At 35.6% G+C, this 22,073-nt stretch overlaps 1 protein-coding gene across 1 annotated transcript in view; it reads right to left on the bottom strand.

The window, feature by feature from the left end:
- LOC120532498 (extracellular calcium-sensing receptor-like) overlaps positions 1 to 21,418 on the bottom strand; it is a 39,380-nt gene extending 17,962 nt beyond the window's left edge. Inside the window, exons 1-7 of the mRNA XM_039758574.1 lie at positions 21,219 to 21,418; positions 20,310 to 20,601; positions 18,668 to 19,468; positions 18,293 to 18,520; positions 17,749 to 17,872; positions 9,762 to 10,665; positions 1,828 to 2,122 (exon numbers count right to left, since the gene is read on the bottom strand). Coding sequence (XP_039614508.1) covers positions 1,828 to 2,122; positions 9,762 to 10,665; positions 17,749 to 17,872; positions 18,293 to 18,520; positions 18,668 to 19,468; positions 20,310 to 20,601; positions 21,219 to 21,418 — 2,844 coding nt within the window. The remainder of the gene's footprint in view (positions 1 to 1,827; positions 2,123 to 9,761; positions 10,666 to 17,748; positions 17,873 to 18,292; positions 18,521 to 18,667; positions 19,469 to 20,309; positions 20,602 to 21,218) is intronic.
- Positions 21,419 to 22,073: the final 655 nt, after the last annotated feature.

Here is a 22,073-nt window from a genome sequence, read left to right as displayed (position 1 = left end):
ACAAAGACAGAGACCTATTTTAAAGTTGATTTCTGGAGGTTTGTGAGCAAAGCAAATGCCACATTTAATACTCCGTTCTCGAGGTGGTCACTGTTACTGCATCATTACATTAAGTCTGTATGGGTCATCCAATAGCCTATGCACCTGTGTATTTTATTTTCAAAATAAAAAAAATGTGTCCACATTATTTATCCATTGTATTATGGAATAAGGTGGTCAAAGGAAGGCACATTCGCTCATATTTATAGAACAGAAATGCAAAATGTAGAGAAAAGTGTAACTAATCTAAGTAAAATAAAGATTGTGTCAGAAGATTTAGAAGTTCCATGCAATAGTATCCGTAGTACAATGGTAAACAATATCAATACAACCAAAAACAAGGCACCTATACTTTTGCATCTTTTAACACTAGAATTACCAGAGCCTACAAAAAAACTTGTATATCCGTCCCACCTTAAATCGCTTCTTAAATCCGTTCCCACCTCTCCGCTAGCGCCTTTTGTCTTCTAAATGTGCCAATAAAGACAAGCTGCAAGCAGCCAGCTATTCCAAACCCCCACCAACTTAGAATGTACACGAACTTCTCCCAGCTCATGCCTTGATTGATTATCTGAGAGTGAAGTGGAGTTTTAGAGTGGAAATAATAGATCCTTATTTGGAACATACGCATTTCATGTGTGTTCCGTTTCTACAGTAATCTGTGTAAACACATTTTTAAAACAGAAACGTTTTTCATATTCTTGTAGTAAATGACAAAATGTAGGTATAAACTATATAATGCATGAAGCTCGAATTCCAAATATCAAAGAAACACTTTCACAAAAGGTACAAATAACAGAACAAATGCACTTTTATTCAAAAATATAACTGCAGAAAAACAACCTGTGTTTACCTGCGACATTGACATGCATTCATTATCATAGCTTCAGTGGCACAATGTTATCAGCCATTGACTGGTAATCATGGGTTCGATCCTGGGTGAGTCCGTTTTGAGAACTGAGCTGCTTGTATTCTCACTATTTTAGAATAAAAACTTACATTTGATTCCAGTCTGTAACAGCCGGTGTAATTTATGATACTTTTAAAGGTTAGCTTTGGTTTTTTTATTCTGTTATTTTCTCAGCCGCGTTCACGATCCCAACTCCCCATACCCCCCGCGCCCGCCACCACCCTTTATTTGACACAGCTTTTTTCACATAGATGCGCTATAACAGAGGTAAGCTCAAATCATGACGCCGGCTCTACATCGGATCAAAAATGCACTTTTGCCATTGCATTTGTTCTGTTATATTTGTACCTTTTGTGAAAGTGTTTCTTTGATATTTGGAATTCAGGCTTCACCAATTATACACTTCATGTCTACATTTTGTCAATTATTACCAAAACAATTTTTTTTTAATGATGTGTTTACTATACATAGATTGCTGTAGACACGGAACACACATGGAATGCAAGTGTTCCAAATAACGATATAATATTTATAAAAGGTGTCATTTTGCTTGACTTCTCACTCTATACAGCTCTAAGCAACTAACACACAGGTAAACAGACTTGAGCTGAGACAACTGTGCGGGGTGGGGGGATGTGATAGTAGGCTGCTTGATGTTTGCTGCTTATCAACACATTTAAAGGACAATAGACGCTGACAGAGAGGTGAGAAGCGTTTTAAGGTGGGATGGATCTACAAGTTTTTTTCGTATGCTCTGGTAATTCTAGTGTTAAAGGGGTTGAAAAAAACTGTTAATGTTTACAAGTATTACTTCTCCATTTATACTGTATTTCAGGCAGTGGTTTATTCAACCTGGGTTGTAAAATATAATAACTTACCATTGGTATACGAAATGGAGCAATTACTGTTGCAACAGAAATGCTTAGTGGTGATTCAGAAAGTCCTATAAGTGCATGAACATTAGATGTTTTTTCACAATGGTTTTTAGAAAATGTTTCTTCATTTGGATCATTCACTAGTGCCATTGCAGCATCTGTTGCAAGAGTTACAGAACTACAGTCACTGTAAATCTTATAGCCTACGGAAAGGTCTGGCAGAAGATATGTGTTATTATTTATTTCTTCAATAGCGAAAATCATTGTCTGAGCCAACTGTAGTTCCATCAGGTTTAAGCTGTAAACACAAGAATTTTTCTACATGTATCAATAAAATGTATTTGTTCCAAATGAGCACAGTGTTCTTTCAAATATTATTTGATAAGCACACATTTGAATTTACTTAGCACTTCAATATCAATAAAATACAAATAAAAAAAAATTCAATATATTTAATATTTACTTTAAAATTGTCTTTGGCGTTTAAGAATCAATGTAGTTCTGGAACAACCAGTACAGAACAACAACTACATGAGTAAAAAAAAAAAAACAAAGCACTGGTAATCCATTCATTTTATGCAACTGTAAAGCAGCATGATGCCTTTTCATAACAAATTTTAAATTAAAATGTTACTAAATTGCACAAATGAGTATTACATTTAATCTAACCTAAATAATAAACCACAAAATTGTTTTTTAATACTTTTATTGGAATGTTTAATCTTAAAAATACAAATAAACATATATTTTCTCATTCATAGCAAATGCTAGTTCTAGTCTGCATTTTTCTTCTACCTTATTGCTTATCACGTTTAGCACTAACATAAAGCATTTTATTATTGACTATTGCTGACAAAAATTCCTTTCTGGTGCTTCTCTAACTGAAAACATTAAACATGATATGGCACTAATGAAAAACATAGCAGACTTAGTACAAATTATAATTCTTAAGCATAACAACTTGCATTTTTGAAAATATCTTGAATTGATAGCAACAGATAATGAAAATCAGTAGGTACCTTTTTAATTACATTTTTCATTGTCCATCAGTCTGTCTACCAAATAAATGTATTTATTGTAGTATTTATTGTTTTATTTATGTAAAGATCTGTCCAAATGTAAGTGTAATAATTCTCACTTCTCAGATAGGTTTAGTGTATTATTTTTATATTAATTTTAGAGTGAATAAATTCTGTTATGACTTACACATTACTACATTTTTAGATTTTTGTTGGATTTGGACAATATTCATGACTATAATAGACATAAAGATGTTTGTTTCCAAGAAATATGAAACAAAGCTTTATCCTTTGGATCACCAAGATCCTTTTAAAAATATATTATGGTGTTATAAATTGCTTAGTTCCCATTACCTGGGTTTATGAGAAAATATGCTCAAAAAACAAATTCAGAAAAAGATCATTGTCATGGTGTTCTGTTTAATTTTAACCTGTTATAACTCAGATATGCTGTGCCTTTGCCTTCCATCCACTTGATTAGCTAAAGCTAAAGTGCTGGTCTTTAACAGGGTGGTACTGTAGCAAATTGGTTCACAGCACACATTTACTTTAATCTGCATGATGAAATAGCTCTTTTATCTAAACATTTTTCATTTAGCCTAACACCACTCCAAAATAAAAAAAAAATAAAGCATCAGATCTTACATTTACTTTACTAAAAATTTAATAGAACAATAATAAAGCTCCAAACTGAGAAGTTTTAACCAAAAGTTTCACTGCTGTTAAAGCTGTCATGTGCTCTGCTCTGGTTGAACCGGTGACTTCTTGTTGGTGTGTGCGTGTCATGAAAAGTGGCTTGTCTTTGTAATACAATTCTATCCTAAATCATCAGATTCTATATAGCTAGTTGTTTTTTCAACATGCCCTGGTTAAGACTTTTGATATTCTTCATTGTGTCAGCAGTCCCTTAACATAACGGATAACCACTATTCAGCTGCATATAACTAAAATGTAAGTGACATAAGTTTAATTGCAGAATAACTGTATATACTACAAAATTTAGTGGTTTAGATATTCATTATAGTAATATTATATTTTATTTATTAGATTGGTTTTCTTTTAATATATTTGCTAGCACATGTATCTTGCTGCATAGGTGTGGTCACAATAAATTTCCCAGGTTGGAAAATGTTTGGAACAAAAGTCTGTGCAAAATGTATCAGGCATAGTTTCATGCATGTTATAAAGCTGCTTATCCATGGGGTCATGGGGAAGCCACAGCTTAGCCCAGCAAACGTTAGATACAAGGCAGGAACAGTCCCTTAATGGTGCCAAGTCTATCACAGGGTAAACTCACTCTCACACAAGGGCCAATTTAGCATCACCTAACCTAACTAATGTTCATATCCTTGCATAGTCCGTACTGGGAGCCCCTGGGACATGAACCTTGATCTTCTCATTTGCAAGGCAGCACTGCTACCACAATGCAAGGAAAAGGAAAAGGTTCAATGGTGTGAATTTATATATAGAACAAACAAACACACTTTTAGCTTTATGCATTAGGTGCTAACATTGTTGCAGTTTGTTGATTATTGTTTTCTTTCTTAAAAATGCAGAATATGCATAGTGTTAATGGCAGTCTTTGCATCCAATACATCTCTGGTAATAATAGTAACAACAGCAATAAAAATAATGGCATACATAAAAATAACATATTCTACATATCCTTGGTATAGTCCATCATACTTATGAATTTACAGTAGGTCTAGAATAGACAGACATAAAAAAAGTAATTAAAAATTCCCAATTACACATTTAATTATTTTTTCCATTTGAAAGAAAAAATAAAATATATTTTTCTTTGTTTTGTAGAAAACTAAAGTATGTATGTAAAATCTACAGGACTGTAAACTGTGTATTAAATTATTGATATCCATGTAAGCCCTTTAAGATAATATTTTCAATTACATGGAAGTATATTAATAAACATTTTTTAAAACTGAATTCTATACTTACTCTTTGCACTTAAGTGGTTCTGGTTTTGCTGTAAAAGTTGGTTGAGAGTTAAAAACATTATTGTGGAATGAGAAGACTCCTCCAATTATGATATCCCCATCTTTAAAAAACAGAGGCAATGCTGCTTTACTATAAGGTTTACAAAATGGTTCTTGTGCCCCTGCTAAAAGTGCCAGGAGTATTAACTCTATCATTTTCAAAGTGTTTTTTGCCTTAAAATGGTTTATGTATGTGTTATTTATATAAAGTTTGATTGGTTTAATACACTATCTGATTGCTCCTCCTACTTAGGTATTGATTCTCAGAGGTGCAATCAATGAATGTATTTGCACAGATAAACATATCATGTGCACATTAATCATTGTAGTTAGATATAAGGAAAACACTGGTATTTTTTGTAAATAACAATGAGGCAGGTAGTATGAAATCCCAATAGTAAATCATGAAATGACAATTTATGAATATTTTAAAATTTTACAGTACCTACTAAACAGTGCATTTGAACAGATAAGTAAAAACACATGCAAAAAATTCATATATATTCATTAAACAAAAATATTAAGAGAAACACTTACTTGACCATTGTTTTTAGCAAAAGTTAGGACTAATTAAAAATTGTAATATTTCACTCTTTCTCTTAGGCTAACCTCTGGTTTACTGCTGCCTTCTAGAGTAGTCTTCCAAAGGTCAACCTGGCCTTTCTCTTGACTTAATACAATTAAGAACTGAATGCACAACTCTTCCTTACTTAGTCTGTAAGTACTACTTATAAACTGTACTTATTCTCAGAGCTGACCATCAGTGAAGGTACTAGAACACTACATTTTTATGTCATGCAGAGTCAGTGAACCCTGACAGTTCTTGGGATGAGAGCCATGGCCTAACCAAGAAAGCTACAAGGTCTTATTTCAGTAATCAGTACTTTCAATACAGCTTATTCTTGTCTTCACAAAGGCAAAAGCAAATTAAGATTGACTTAACTCTTTAACAGAGAGTTGATTGTACTTTTAACAATGCAGCACACAGACACTGGTTTTGTGCCAGACTTGTTCACGTCATCAAGTGCAGATGGAGTTGACTTGGATTTTTGACGAGGTCCCTTTATCATTTTGGCCTGTGGATACTCCGTTGTTTCATCCAAAAAAAGCCCTTTGCTATTATAGGCCCCTGACTGTAAACCTAGTAAGTCTCAATAGTAGATCAGCCCCTGACCATGTAATAATGCCAGACAGTTCAAAACAAAAAATGCTCTACATGTTTTAATAAATGCTCATTTGCATGTCTCAATTGGTAAGCTATGTGTTATGGCTTAGAGTCTGCTAAGACGATGTAATGGACAGCTTATATATAGAGTTAACTGTAAAATTTCAGCTAGAAAATCTTTTTGAGAGTTGTGATGGCTGAGTCGACCTTCCAGAAAGTGAGCATGTGGCCAGAACCTTTCATGGTAGCCAGACTTTCCCAGAAATTGCATAGTATTAGCCATCACTGTTATACTGTTCATCATCACTGAAATAATGTCCATTATAGGCACACACTCATTCCTGTATAGTGTTCTGATTCATTTGTTTCCTTGCTTGAATCCTCCTGATTTAAAGGATGTGCTCTCCTCCCTTGCCAGGAAGCTGATGCCAGTCAAACATCTAGCTTTGCACAGCCTGTGAAGTGTTTGTAGCCAGCCCTTTCTAGTTCTGCTTTTAAAGAGCTTGTAGGACTTTACTACAAAATTTTCACTTAAACTCAATAATGGACACTGAGTAATTTATAACACTGTAGCGGTCTAGTGCCCTAGTTAAGATTCACACCGTATTTTTTTGGTGGAGATTCCAATGAAGGGGCGGCACGGTGGCGCAGTGGTAGCGCTGCTGCCTCGCAGTTAGGAGATCCGGGTTCGCTTCCCGGGTCCTCCCTGCGTGGAGTTTGCATGTTCTCCCGTGTCTCGTGGGTTTCCTCCGGGCGCTCCGGTTTCCTCCCACAATCCAAAGACATGCCGGTTAGGTGGATTGGCAATTCTAAATTGGCCCTAGTGTGTGCTTGGTGTGTGGGTGTGTTTGTGTGTGTCCTGTGGTGGGTTGGCACCCTGCCCAGGATTGGTTCCTGCCTTGTGCCCTGTGTTGGCTGGGATTGGCTCCGGCAGACCCCCGTGACCCTGTATTCGGATTCAGCGGGTTAGAAGATGGATGGATGGATGGATGGATTCCAATGAAGCACCGAGCCTTGGCCCGACCCACACACCTCACAAGCAGACACACTAAACCAATGAATGAATAAATAATATAATATAGTACAATATAATAAATGAAAACCCAATACACAACAATCAGACAAACCTCCCCTTTCCCCTACGGTAATACAGATGTAACATAACAATGACCCACAACAAAAAACACTTATGACAACGTCCTTATACAGTCCAATACAGCAAAAGCAGGTGAAATGTTATGGTGTGAAGATGAGATTCCTGAGAACAGCTTCCGTACAATTTGAGTGAAACAGTCCTACCAGTAGTGCTGAGTGGCGAATGGTTAGATTTCCAGGACCGCTCCTTTTGAAAACGCACAACGACAGGAAGGCACGGGGCAGGATACACAAAAACACTGCTCTCCTATTTCTCCATCAGGCCCCCCCATTTAATCTTTCCCGCTGGCCTCTTTTGTCCCCAGCAGTCCCTACTACCATTCCAGTCATCCTATGCGGGTAATCCCCCTTGGGCTGCTGGCAAATGGAGTTTTTCCCACGGAAGCACTACTACAACACTACTAAAATGGTTTTAAATTTTTTTTCTCAGAAGCTCCCACAAATATGATTTTCTGATTTCATGGATGTAGGGCGGCCCACTGGGATTTATTAGCATTTTGTACCTTACTTGTAATGCATACCTCTGTGAATACAGTGTTGTACAACATGGAGTTTTCTTGTCAATGAGGTAATCTTGATTTTTCTTATTTCAGTTGTCAGTGGACTGCACTACAGCCAGTTTACTTAAACAGGCCCAATGATACTCATCAAAACATACTACATTTAAAAATACTCAGATTTCTGCAATTTAATTTCTCAGAGAATATCTAAACCTGTTTATTGTCTCAGTTTCCCGGATTCTGACATTGTCATTTTTTTTTGGACTTCCTTAAACAGACAACTGGATAATTGACAGTACTGCACTCTGCTCCTTTAATGTCTTGACAGTTATTAATGTTCTTTATACTGTATCTGACAATGACTTAATACTGTAGTTGCCAGTGCTAGAACTCTGAAAACATTCTGGAAGCTTGTATATATTTTGAATTTTAAATATACTGTTTGTAATATTAAGGTTGTACTCTGTACTACAATTTTCAGTCCAATACCATGGGTTCTTAGGATCCATTCATATGTCAGTGTTTCTTCCCAGTCCTGCAGTGAAGTCCACGCAAAATAATATGAGGAAGTCTGCAGATAGTTTCATCCAGGTTTTGTTAGAAGTGATAGTTTACTTCTTCTTTTGGTGAAGTTGGAGCACCAGCACTCAAGAAGGTTTAATGCTATATTTTAGTCCCAGGTATGCAAAGAGTGACAAGAGGTGCTAATGCTGACAGGTAACTCTGCAAGATTCCCCATAATGTATTTTTAATAATATTCCTTTTATAATGTGAGATCAATTTTATATTGTTTCAGCTATGTCACCATGAGTAAAGATCTCTGTCTTAACCCTTTCTTTCAGTGTAAAGTATCCAGAGGAGTTTTCATACTCTACTGTATTTCTAACATTCCTGTCTTTTGTTAGCTATGTTGAGTGTCCAGGAGGATTTGAGCACCACATGACCTAGATCTGAATAATAAGAGGGGGATCTTAAATACTAGGTTGGGCATGGTATGATAAAGTCCCAAAAATCCAACTCGTGACACCCTGGAGATGGAGTTTGACATGATATTGTGCTTGCATGTGTTTGTTTTAAGGGGGCTTATTGAGTTGTATGATAAACTGCACATGAAGATTTTAGAGGTCAATGTTTAGATCACCTTTTTTAGATCTTCTGCTAGCAAAGCTGAACTACGCAAGCTGAACTATGCAACTATACGGCCTTTGGTAATTATGCTGGAACTCACCAATTCTTGCATTAATATTATCTAAAATTATTTTGTAGTGCAATTTGTCTTAAAACCACTTCTTTGCTTTATGAATACAGACTGTCTTTAAATAAGTATTACTTTTTTCCAACTGAATGCGTTTAAAAGCAAAACATTTGTTTCATTAAATCCCAGTGTGACTTAAAATGAATCATTTTATGCAAATTCCTTTAAACATTGTGGTGGATTGCCGGCATTTTACTCCGGCCCTCACCCCCAGGCCACCAGGAGGAGCTCTCCCGACAGCATGATCATGCCCCGAGTTCCAGCAGGGCATCATGGCGTCGCTGTAGGGGGGCTCGTGGGCTCTTATGTGCAATATAAGTATATCACGGTCACGTGACAGGAAGGAACGACGTGCTCCCGGGTTGAAGAAAAGGACTGTTTACCCTGACCCGGAAGGAATAAGGAACTGTGGACTGATTGGGCTGGAACACCTCCGGGTCAGGGTGTATAAAAGGATTGTGGGGAAGCCCTGACACTGAGCTGAGCTGGGAGGTAGGAGGGCGAAGTGTCTGGGCAAGGAGGAAAGAGTATTGGTTGGAGATTTATTTGTGATTTATGAGTGTAGAGTGGAGGGTGCTTTGTGCACTGTGTAATAATAAAAATAATAGTTATTATACTTTCACCTGGTGTTCAGAGTGGTACCTGAGGGTGTTAGAGGTGGACCACACCTCTATCTGCTACAACATTTAATAGTTCCTAGCTAGCAGCTATATAAAGAATGTGCTAACCTCAAAAGATGGGTAGTCAGAGAAGAAAGCATTGACTGAATGCTAGTGGATGTTTTTGCATATGCTTATTTTTAATTTTTACCACAAATAAATGGGCACATTATTATGTGAGCTAGGTTACAATGATGTTGTTTTTCCCATTAAATACTTCTTTGTATTTTTCTCAGGCTTTAATAAAATAATGTAACATTTTGGTGAAAAAAAGCAGAAAAGTATTCCAAAGCTAGAAGCCAGAATTGCAAATATTTCTACTGCTACTGTATATTTTCCTGGAGAACTGATATAAGCTGGAATGAAAGTAATCCAGACAGCACAAAATATCAGCATGCTGAAAGTGATATATTTTGCTTCATTAAAATTATCTGGTAGTTTACGTGCCAGAAACGAAAGTACAAAACACATGGTTGAAAGAAGGCCTATGTAACCTAACATGGCATAAAAGGCAAACGTTGATCCAAAGTTACATTCTAAAATTATTTTATCTTTATAGTGTTGCATATTCCTGTTTGGAAAAGGAGGGGAAATTATAAGCCATGATATACAAAGAAAAGTCTGTACTAATGTTAATGCAAAAACACTCAGTCTCTGTTGAGTTGGTCCAAACCATTTCATAACATTATTCCCGGGCAGAGTAGCCCTAAAAGCCATCAATACCACAATTGTTTTAGCCAAAATGCAAGAAATGGAAAGAACAAAAGTAATGCCAAAACTTGTATGGCGTAGCATACAAGACCAGTCAGTTGGCTCACCAATGAATGTGAGTGAGCACAGGAAACACAGAGTTAAAGAGAACAAGAGAAGAAAGCTTAGCTCTGAATTGTTTGCCTTGACAATTGGAGTGTCTCTATAAAAATAGAAAATAATTCCTGTTGCTAGAGTTATGCAAGTACCAACCAAAGAAAATATGACAAGTAATGTGCCCATTAATTCTCCAAATGAAAGAAATTCAGTATTTTTAAGAATGCATTGATTTCTTTGATCATTTGACTTGAACTCCAAGGGGCAGGCCATGCAGTCCAATGAATCTGAAAGACACAAATGTTAAAACAAGTTGATTGTGCTCATTTATCCGTCCATTATCCAACTGGCTACATCCTTACTACAGGGTCACGGGGGTCTGCTGGAGCCAATCCCAGCAAACACAGGGCACAAGGCAGGAAACAAACCCCGGGCAGGGTACCAGCCCACAGCAGGGCATGCATACACACACACCAAGCACACACTAGGGACAATTCAGGATTGCCAATGTACCTTAGCTGCACGTCTTTGGACTTTGGGAGGAAACCCACGCAGACACGGGGAGAACATGCAAACTCCACACAGGGAGCACCCAGCAAGCGAACCTGGGTCTCCTAACTGCGAGGCAGCAGCGCTACCCACTGTGCCACCGTGCCACCCTGTGCTCATTTAGTATAGGAAAATTTGTGAACAATTCTGATTATTTCCCTATAAAATACAGTACTATTTTTTTTGTTAAGAACAGTTTCTGGATGGTACTGTGATATTTTGGGGGTTGGTATGATTTCTGGTATTGCTGAGTGACAGTTCCAAGGTGTTAGCTTTGGTGACAATCTCTGTGGAAATTGCATGATTTCCCCATGTAAGTGTGAGTTTTCTTTGAGATATTAACATATGCAGATTAGATTAAGGGTCTCAGCTCTTCATTGACATGAGCTGCATGAGTGTTTTATATGAGGGTGGATGTATGTCTTGTGTTCAGCTCAGATTTACCGTCCTTTTTGTCAGCTTGAAATTCCCTTGATATTCCTCTCAAACCTAAAAGTCATGCATGCTAAGCTAAGTGGCAATTCTTATGTAGCCTTGTATGGGTGAACATGCATTTATGAATGACAAATGTTTCCTGCCTTGCAACTGATGCTGCCAGGATAAGCTGTGTTTACCTAAAATTCTATAAAGGAAACAAACACCAACTCATCACAAGGATTGCTTACACTGGTTCATTCTGTGCCTCCTCACTGAGCTAACTTTAAACAATAATATAATATGGTTATGAAAAATTAAATAATCATTTGTATTTTAAAGAACAGTTGAATATTACCTTTCTTACATAACAGAAATGTACATTTTTTATGTCTGGGAAAATAACTTTTTAAACACATCACTGCCTTGAAAGTATTTTATATATATTTTAACAGAAATTGGTCACTCAATACACTATTAGCATGTAAGATAATCTCACATGATTAGTTAGAAAAATACTTAATGATAATTTAATTTTTTAAAGCACAGGTTAGAATTACCACATTACTCACCTCTCTCTTGACAATGAAAATTTACCTGGTCTACTTGCAAGAGATTTCTTCAAGCATACTCTTCACTGAGTCACTTGTTTTAGAGATATTTTATACTCAACACTTATCCGAAAAAACCTCTTTGCTTATTTATCAGGTAGCCTGGGTATATGAAAATTTGCATATATTCTAACAGCTCTATTTAGACTAACAAACACTGGTGTATTATAGCTTACTTGGCAATTAGTCTTGTTACCTTACACTGTTTGGTCAGAATAATTACCCACCCAATACAATATAATGAAACATCTTGTATTATTGTATTTAAAATTAGAAAAAAATGATGTTTGTGAGGAATATATATTTTTCTTTTTTTCTTTTTTCTGTCTGTATATTCAATCAGTTAAGAATACTATTCTTAACTGACTGAACATACTAACTCACTGATTACCCCCAATGTGTTGGTGCCTTTGAATAATTACTTCATACTAATTCCCTTTTCTGTGCTGTTTCTTTAAGGGTATGTAACATGTGCATCTATCCATCCATTATCCAACCCGCTATATCCTAATTACAGGGTCACGGGGGTCTGCTGGAGCCAGTCCCAGCCAACACTGGGTGCAAGGCAGGACACAAACCCTGGGCAGGGCACCAGCCCACCGCAGAACATGTGCATTATAACTGCATTTAAAGAGGATAGATTTTTTTAAAATATATTATTACCAGTAACGGCGTACTGCACGATAACGTGCAGTGAATACACTTGACTTGAGCATTCCTAGTTTTCATCCTCTTTCTCTGTATTTTTATCATTCGTTTGCTCAGAGGTTGATGCACTTGCTGCTTCCTGAGCAAGCTTTTCTTTTCTCCACCCTAGCGGCCTGCTGCTTCTCTTCTTTCGTTGACATCTTTTCACGTTAAAACTGATTAAGTTAGTTTTTGTGTTGCAATTACTTAGTAGGTTTTTCTTAATTTTTCATTTAAGCTGGTACTTAAGTCTTCAATCTGCCTCAAGAATGATTAAAGATATAAAGAGGTAGGGGAAGTGACGGCGAAGGTGGTCGGGAATGAGAACGATGCACGTACTCATGCGTCACATGGCCGCCCTCTCCGGGCTGCCGAGATTTGATTCTACAATAAAATAAAAATAATAAGAGTAATAAAAATCATCTCCCGAAAGCAGATAGTAGACATCACGTAGTATACAGTATGTGTACCAAATATCAGGTCAATAGGTGAAACGGTTTGCGAGCAACAGGTGATTTAAAATCCTGGACAGACAAACAAACAGCCACAGTAGCATATTATATAAGAAGATACAGACCACTTCATCCCTATGTTGTTCTATACTGCAGTCTTCGGAAGAAGCAACGTGAGCTCAAAAACGTTTCAGGAAAGCCACCTCCATTACAGGACGAACCTTGAACACACAGTAAGATGTTGTGGAAAAGAGGATGGTGGAAACACTGGATGTCATCATGAAAAATCCCCTCCATTCCTTCCAGGAGGCACTGTCTTGGTGCACTTTTAGCCATAGTCTAATTCCTCCATGGTATGCTAAGTACCGCCATTGGGCGTCTTTTCTGTCCACTGTTATCGGTCAGTTCAGTGCTTCCTCCTGACATACTCATTAAGATAATTTTGAAATATCTGCATATTATTTATGTATATATGTATATATGTATGTACAGTGTATGTATGTATGTATGCATGTATCAATTGATTGATTGGCTGTAGTATTTGTCGTGTTAGTTGGTATCCTTTTTTTATGTTTCTGTATCTGAATTTTCCCATGGGATTAATAAAATTAATCTAATCTAATCTAATCTGAACATAATTGTTTATCAAACTGAAATCTTAAGACACAGTAATAAAATATTTTCAATGCCCATTAGTTTTGTTGGTTGAATCCATTGTTTCCTGTTTATGGTTGCCTTTTTTGGTAGACATGTGTACAGAGCAATAACATGGCCTGTACTGAACACCATCAAATAATCATGGGCAGCATCACACACATGCCAATGCAGTTCTCAGCTTTCTCTCAATATAGCTGCAATCTGGAACAACCAGGACAAGAACATTTAAATTACACACAGAAGGCACCTTGACAATGACTTAATCTAGGATCCAAACCTTTAAGTACTTCTTAAGCAATATTCAGATTTCAGTTACCCTGGTGCCTTAATACTGCACCATTTTCATCTTTTATAATGTCTCTCATGGCAAACACCATCAAATGAAAAAGTCAATTGGTGGTTAAAGGTGGAGTTCAAAATGGCACAGCATCAGCACGGCAGGAACATTAAAACAGTTTCAGGAAATTGAATGGGTGAATATGAATATTTAAAATCCATTTGATCACAGATAGTAGCAGTGACTCTCCTACACATTAAATTACATTGTTATAGCACTTCATGCTTATCTCAGAAGTAAACGGGGTGAATCTCATGTCTTCCTATATCTGATTTGTTAATCTAGAAGATTCACCTGAAGTGCACTCCACATAAAATCCTCAAATCACATGACAAAATAAAATATGACACTACACACATTTTGAACTCTAACTAAACAATCTCAAGACAAATAACATATTATTAATAATATATTATTATGTTAGTTTATTTTATAATTCTTTCACAATGTACAAGAGAGAGGTGACTGCAGGTATATGAGCTACACAAAATTAACCAGAATTCTGTGTAATTCTTAGTAACAAAACATTTAAAATAATAGTGGCTTTACTGTATAGTATATAGGTTGTTTTGTAGTTAGCAGAGATTATGTTAAAATTTGTATTTAAATCTGAAAGGAACACTAAATGAAAGATAATTCCAAAAAAACACAGAAAAAAGGATAAGGATACAAGCTTGAGATGTAGATCTCTCACACCCTTAGTAGCAACGCCATTAATTCAATATCTCCTGGATTCTGGAGAGCCTCACACTAAGCTGAGAGGAGTGAGTTCCACATCTATTTGAAATAACTTCATTTTCGCCTTTTATACTTGCTGTATGACAATATTCTTTCACGTACCAAGCTTTTGACTATAGTTGAGGATGGTCATCTAGATTGTCCAGTAAATCAAAATATTTGTCCAAGGTCCACTTACCACCATTGAAAGTACACCACCAGCTGCATTTCCACTATTTAATTACTGCATTATTCAATTACACAAACCCCTCTATCTTCTCTAATGAACCAGTCTCCAGGGTATGTATTTAATCTGTCCCACTTGAGGCATCTACTCCCCTTCATGTTAATGAAGCATGACTCTAATTTTCAGGAGAAAACCATGGTATTACATTTGGAGATTGGAATTCCCAGCTGCCTTACACTCTGATTCAGACTACTCCAGCGTGAGACAAAAAACATGATGAGGCAATAAGAATAACATCATCTCCAAATAGTACATATATGATCCTTGAGCTTCCGCACTGGATGCTCTTCATTCCATGGCCATGCTTTGGTATCCTTACCATAAACAATAACAAACAATTGCAACAATTCAACTTTTAATTCCACCTTAAAGACATTTTACTTAGGAGCATTAATTTTTTTTTCCCCTGATTTATAATGCATGGCATGCAAAAACTGCTAAAACCCACTACTACTCCTAAGTCCTTTGCATAAGGCGTACTCTCAATTTTCAGACCTTCTATTAGGTATTCAAACCTAACATTTTTACTTTCTATGTGTAAACCTTTACATTTACTGACATTAAATTTTATCTGTCACAAATCTGCCCAAGCCAGTATGCAGTCCAAGTCCTTCTGTAATGATTAAACAGATTCCAAATTATCTGTCAATCCACCTATCTTGGTATCATCTGCCAAATTAACCAACTTTTTACTTATATTCTTATCTAAATCATTTATGTATATATTAAAATTAGAAGCAGTCCCATCATTGACCTCTGTGGAACACCACATCAGCCAATTCTGATAAGGTTCCTTGCACCATCTACTTCCTGTGTCTAAGCCAATTCTGCACCCATTTAAAAACATCACCCTGAACTCCTACTTCTTTTAGTTTGATGCCCAACATTGCATGTGGCCCATTATCAAATGCTTTCTGAAAGTCAGGATAAATAATGACATATGCTCCACTTTGATCGTATCCTTTTGTTGCCTCCTCATAGAATTCCAGCATGTTAGTAAAACATGACCTCCCTCTTCTGAACCCATGCTGACTGTTCTGAAAAACTCCTGCACTTGCCATAGGCTGCTCAATCTTATCCTTAATAAGTCCTTCCATTAATTTTCCCGTGATGCATGTTAAGCTTACTAGCCTATAATTGCTTGGATCTGCCCGGTCACCCTTTATATATAACAGTAAAATATCTGCCATTTTCCACTTCTCCGGAATCTCCCCAGTATGTAGTGACTTCCTAAAAAAATCCGTCAATGGTTTATACTGTATATGTACTCGCTAGCCTCCTTAAGAACTCGAGAGTAAATATTACCTGGTCATGGTGATTTGTTTGACTTCAGCCTAATTAATCTGAGCAGTACTTCTCCCTCTACAATTTCCAAATCCTTCAGGACCTCCTTAGTAGTCCCATTTACCGCTTGGAGTTTATCCACTTTCACACTTGTGAAGACCTCAGAAAAATGCAAGTTTAGAGAATCTGCTATTTCATTGTCTGTATCTTTTAATTCCCATTTGCACTTCACCTCCTCGACTGTTCTTTTATTTTTTAAAATACAGAAAGAATCTCTTAGGGACATCCTTCGCCTTATCTGCTATATTGTACTCCAACTGTCTTTTAGCTTCCCTAATACTTTTAACTCTTTTTTAACGCACTGTGGAATTTTTTAAAATTTCCTATTAATTCTAAATTTGGATATGTACCTATCCTGCATTACATGTACAACATTTTTAAACCTTTTCCACTGCTGCTCGACTGTCTCCCCACTTAAAAGCTTATCCCAGTCTATTCCCCTTAGACTTTACCGCATCTGCTTAAAATTTGCTCAACCAAAATTACACTTGACCCTGATGGTTCAATCACCTCTATACCATCAATTCTCGATTATTACAAAATACTAAATCCAGACAAACTTCACGCTATGCTGATGCTTTAACATACTGTGTTAAAAAACAGTCAATGATTATTTCTTAAAAAAACTGCTCTTGTTTTCCGCCATTTGCAAGATTATCCCAGTTAATATTCAGATAATTAAAGTCCCCCATGACTATAATATCCCCCTCAAACTTGACTTTTTAATATCAATAAAAAGATGTGGGTTGAAATTACTGTCTGCATTGGGTGGTCTATATCACACTACGAAAATAAGACCCCTTTCCCACATGCTTTCCAGGTGAAGCCACACATCCTCATTAAGGTGGGGCTCATCGTCCAACTGAAGAGGACTTGCATTTAAGTTCTGTTTGACAATAAACAGCAACCTCACCTCCTCTTCTGTTCTGTATATCCTTCCTAGAACATGTATATCCCTCTATGTTATACTCATCCCCATCTTTGTTAATTAGCCAGGTTTCTGTTATTGCTATAGTTTTTCACAAAGACATTTATTTACAATATGTGCACCAGTAAGTTAGGTGACTTGCTCAAATTCACACATTGAAATGTACTTAGTGGCAGTTTACTAGTCATTAACAGCATCCTAGTCATTGCATCCACCAAGAATAGAAGAGTGCAGTAGTAGGCAAGATTGCTGACTAAAAGCATCTGAATGCCATTTAGATTCCTGGATGTACATTTTCTCTCATTATTTGCACTGTTTTTTTCTGATAGACCAAATGCATATTGGGACTAGTGTTAATAAGTGACACATTTAAAATTATTTATCTCTAATATCCACAAATAAATAAAAGCATTTTATTTAAACTTACCTGTACAATTACTGATTTCACCTTCCGCACATGGCAAGCAGTCAAAGCAGCAAACAGGTTTTCCTTTCTTCAAAGCCTTTCGAGAGCCTGGTTGGCAGCTTTCACTGCATACAGATCTAATCATCTTTAAAAATGTGAGTCAAGTAAGTGTTTAGGAGTCAGTTGTAATCTTTACAGTGTCTGGTCTGACAAAACGTTGTATTTTACTATGTATAACAGTTAAGGTGTTAATATTACTTGTAAATAGGAATTTTTTGTTCATTTATTTTCTAACTGTTCATTCTTGTAAGAGTATCAAGGTGAACAGGGAACACCAGCTAGAGATTCCTGTCCAGAAAAAAGAATTCTGGTCTACCCTGTTTTCCTTGATACCACAGCAACCATAGTCAGAGGTAAAACAGGTAAAAAATGAATGAATAAATGAATATTTATCAGCATAAACTATTACAAAATATAGACAGTTGTCAAACAAATAAAAGCCATGCAGAGAAAAGAAATCTAGAAAAAGTAGAAAGTATAAAAAGAACAAATCATAAAATCTCACCTTGTTGGGATCTCCACCCCAAACAATACTGACATTATTCATTTTGAACCTCTGCTTTTCTGGTAAAGATGAATCATAGATGCCAATTGTAACAATTTTTGTGTTACCTTGATCAGTAAGTTGCCAATTTACTAGCTCATATCTTGCAGTTGGATCTCCATTAGCATCAAAGAAAACATTTTCACCATCTCTGGTTGTGAAATTCACCATTTTTATATGTTTAAGTACCTAGGGAAGAGGTTTTTAAAGACATACAAATAAGGCACAACCCTTTTGCTTAGGTCTTTCTCTGCAGGTGGAACTTTATTTTTAATGTTAAATTAATATTTAAAATTAAAATAAACATCTATATTAGATATGAGAGAGTCTCTTTACCTCCCATGGCTCAACCTTTCTTGTCTTTAAACATTTCAGTAGGTCATTTTGGCATTTATACAGATTATGTAGTGAATATGCAATAGCGTAGACTGCTTTATAGGCATTATTAGTAATTCGGAGTTCTGTCACATCATTGTATTGACTACTGACTTGACTGAAATTTTCATTTCCAGTGCATGAGCTAATTTTCCCAGTCAATTTATGGTCAGTCAGGGTACAGTTGAATGTGCTTTCCCAAAGCTCATTTAAACCACTATTCCCAGGAATATCTGAAGGTTTTACTGATTGTAAATATTCAAGAAGACCAGTTATGTTTGCATTAGTAATGGCAACCCCAATTGCTCCACCAAGTACTTGGTAACTTTCTTTTGTTGCCAGATAATCACTAGAAATCCAGCCTTCACTTCCTAGCCACTGCAAACCAGTGACATTTTGATTAATCAGTTCTTTTATCAGAAGTTCCATGTCTTTAAACGAAGAAAAAGATACAATAACTTTTGCAGATGATTTCTTAATGATGTTTGCTGTTTTAATGAAATTTTCTCTTGGATTATTTCTAAAAATAGCTTCTGAATATTCAACACAAACTCCCTCTTGTTGGACAGCTTCAATAAATGTAGCCATTCCTACTTGGCCGTAGTTGTTGTCACTTCTCACTGTTCCTATCCAAGCCCATCCAAAATGCTTCACAAGTTGTGCCAGGGCTCTGCTTTGATAAAAGTCACTTGGTATTGTCCGAAAAAATGTGGGAAACTCCTGTCTGTCACTTAGACATGCACAGGTTGAATAATAACTTATCTGTGAAAAGAAAATACAGTATGACTAAATACACTTCAAGAAATGAGGCACATAGTTTTATTTTGGAAAAAGTGTTTAGTTAATAACTATGCTCCATTACTGTAATAAATAAAAAAATGGATCCCGTTTGCTTTTTCAGATAAAGAAAATACTTAAATTCTCAAAGTATATGTGAAAGCAAAAAGTCAAACAAGCACTGATTCTTAAATAGATTATTGCCAATCAGAAGGTGAAACAATACCCCTCTCATTTTATTTTACTGAATTTAATTGCTAAATTTAAAAATAAAGCACACTCATGAGCAACATGCATATTACCTTAATCAAATTATTTTTAAAAGCTACAACTTACAGCACTGTCTTTGCAATCGTTCAATTTTGTATTATAAGAAAGTAAGATGGATTTTTATTTTAGTGGATAGATTCTTGCTGCACATGCTTACTTACCTGAACTTAAACATATACTGTATATGCAAATAATGAAATGATGTTCATACTAAACAGACCTTACTTACTATATATTGTCATACATAAAGCCTGTCTAATAAAATAAAACAAAAAAAAATATCAATACATATAACAACAATCCATAGAAAGAAAAAAATATTTATTTGGACACATTTACCGAGGAGATTGAAGTATTTATTATTTCACAAGCTTACTAATTGTTGTTAAATTTGTGTACATTTATTTTGTGTATATAATATGTATAGAATGTGTATATAATATTTCATATATGAGAATATGACATTTTTCTAGCATTTTTTGACTTCACCCTTTATATCTTCATCTTTGCAAATTTGAATGACCATTAGAAAAACTTTAAAATGTTTTATTCTTACCAGTGGTATGTGAAATGGCCTTAAGACAGTGGCAACAGCTTTGCTTAATTGTGATTCAGACAGTCCAATTATTGCAACTGTTGACGACTTGTTACACGATTCATCACTTTGCCATATTTCTTCCTGTCCGTTCACTAATGCCATTGCTGCTCCGATTGCTAAAGGAATGGAACTGCAGTCATCGTAAATTTTGTAACCTAAAGTCACACCAGGCAGTATATCCGTGCGGTTATTGATATTTTCTATGGCAAAGATAACACTTTCAACAAACTGAAACTCACGAGGATTTAATCTGTTCAGAAAAAGATTCATTTATTTTAAATAAATTATTTTCAGCACATAAAATTTGGTTTATCGCATTAAAATTTAAAAATTGCACTCACATTTTAAGATATCTTACAAATTTTCATCTTGTTAGTTTATTCGCCTATTTTTTTTTTAGAGATTATGTAAATATTGCAGTTTGGGTATTTAAAATGAAGCAACTGAAAGTATTTTAAACTGATGCTTGAAGCAAACCATTTTTATTGATACATTTCTGAAATTGTTAAAATCTTCATTAATAACATAATAAATAATACTGTTGCTGTAAAGGAACGCATACTGCATCTGAGCCCCAGGTACAAAACAATTACCATTAATATTTAACATACTCTGTTGTTTCAGATAATACATTTTAAGCATAATATAGTTTGTTTTTTTTACCTTATACCTTTATTTTATTAATGTGTAGCATTTATGATTTTCCATATCAAAAAAAAGTGAACCAAAGTTTATTAATGTATAATTTTATAAAAATTGTTAAATGTGATGCATTTTTCTAAGTACAAGACACAGAAGCATAACTATTTATTACATGTAGTACCTTGTATAACTACCTGAGTTAGAGTTGTTCTTTTGTTAACTTACCCATTGCATTTTGATGGCTTAGGTGTAGTAATATATGTTGGCTTGTCATCTACAACAATGTTATGGAAAGAAAAGATTCCTCCAATGATTAAGTCTCCATCTTTAGAAAACTGGGACACTTCTGGTCTTCCTTGTAAGTGACACACAGGATTTCCAGCTCTTGCTGTAACAAATATAAAAAGAACTGCTGCCCAAAGCATATTGTCAAACTTTTAAATAAAAAAAGTGACGTTGCTTTTTATATGCTGGCTTAGAAAACAGCAGAATTGAAACATCTGTGGACTTCCCAAAAGAATATACTCTTAAGGGGATAAGTCACTGCTGAATGTACTTGTGGAGGGAAGCATGACCCATGCTTTATTATAAGGATTCATCTAAATAGTTCAGGAAATGCTATTACGTAAATATTCTCATTAAGACAGAAAATAATAAAGTACTAAACAGCAACTTTTAAAATAACAAATTAGACAATTTAAAATAAAATATTGAGAACAACTTTAATGGCATGTTTGTGTTTATATTTAGAGCAAATAATTACAAAAATACTACTTGTAAAATGCATAGATTGAATTCATAAACAATAATGTATTTAATGACATTCTTATTAATAAAAGTCAGACAAAGTGGGCATTGTTGTCATTATAGGGAGCTGGTGATCTTCCTGTGTGAAGATTTCATATTATCCCCATGTTTTTGTTGGAGTTTACAGTACAAAAATATGTTAGTGTATTAAGTTCTTTACTGATAATAGATTGTCATGCTTGTGGTACACCACTTAAGGGGGGCATGACATTCAAGCTCAGGCTCTGAGCTGGCGTTGATGAGGGAACTAGTGGAGCCTGCATGCACTTGCAA

The sequence above is a fragment of the Polypterus senegalus genome, chromosome 1 (genome assembly GCF_016835505.1).
Source record: "Polypterus senegalus isolate Bchr_013 chromosome 1, ASM1683550v1, whole genome shotgun sequence".
Classification (NCBI taxonomy): domain Eukaryota; kingdom Metazoa; phylum Chordata; class Cladistia; order Polypteriformes; family Polypteridae; genus Polypterus; species Polypterus senegalus.
Note: the sequence above shows the minus strand (reverse complement) of the source record. Positions and strands in the feature narration are given on the sequence as shown.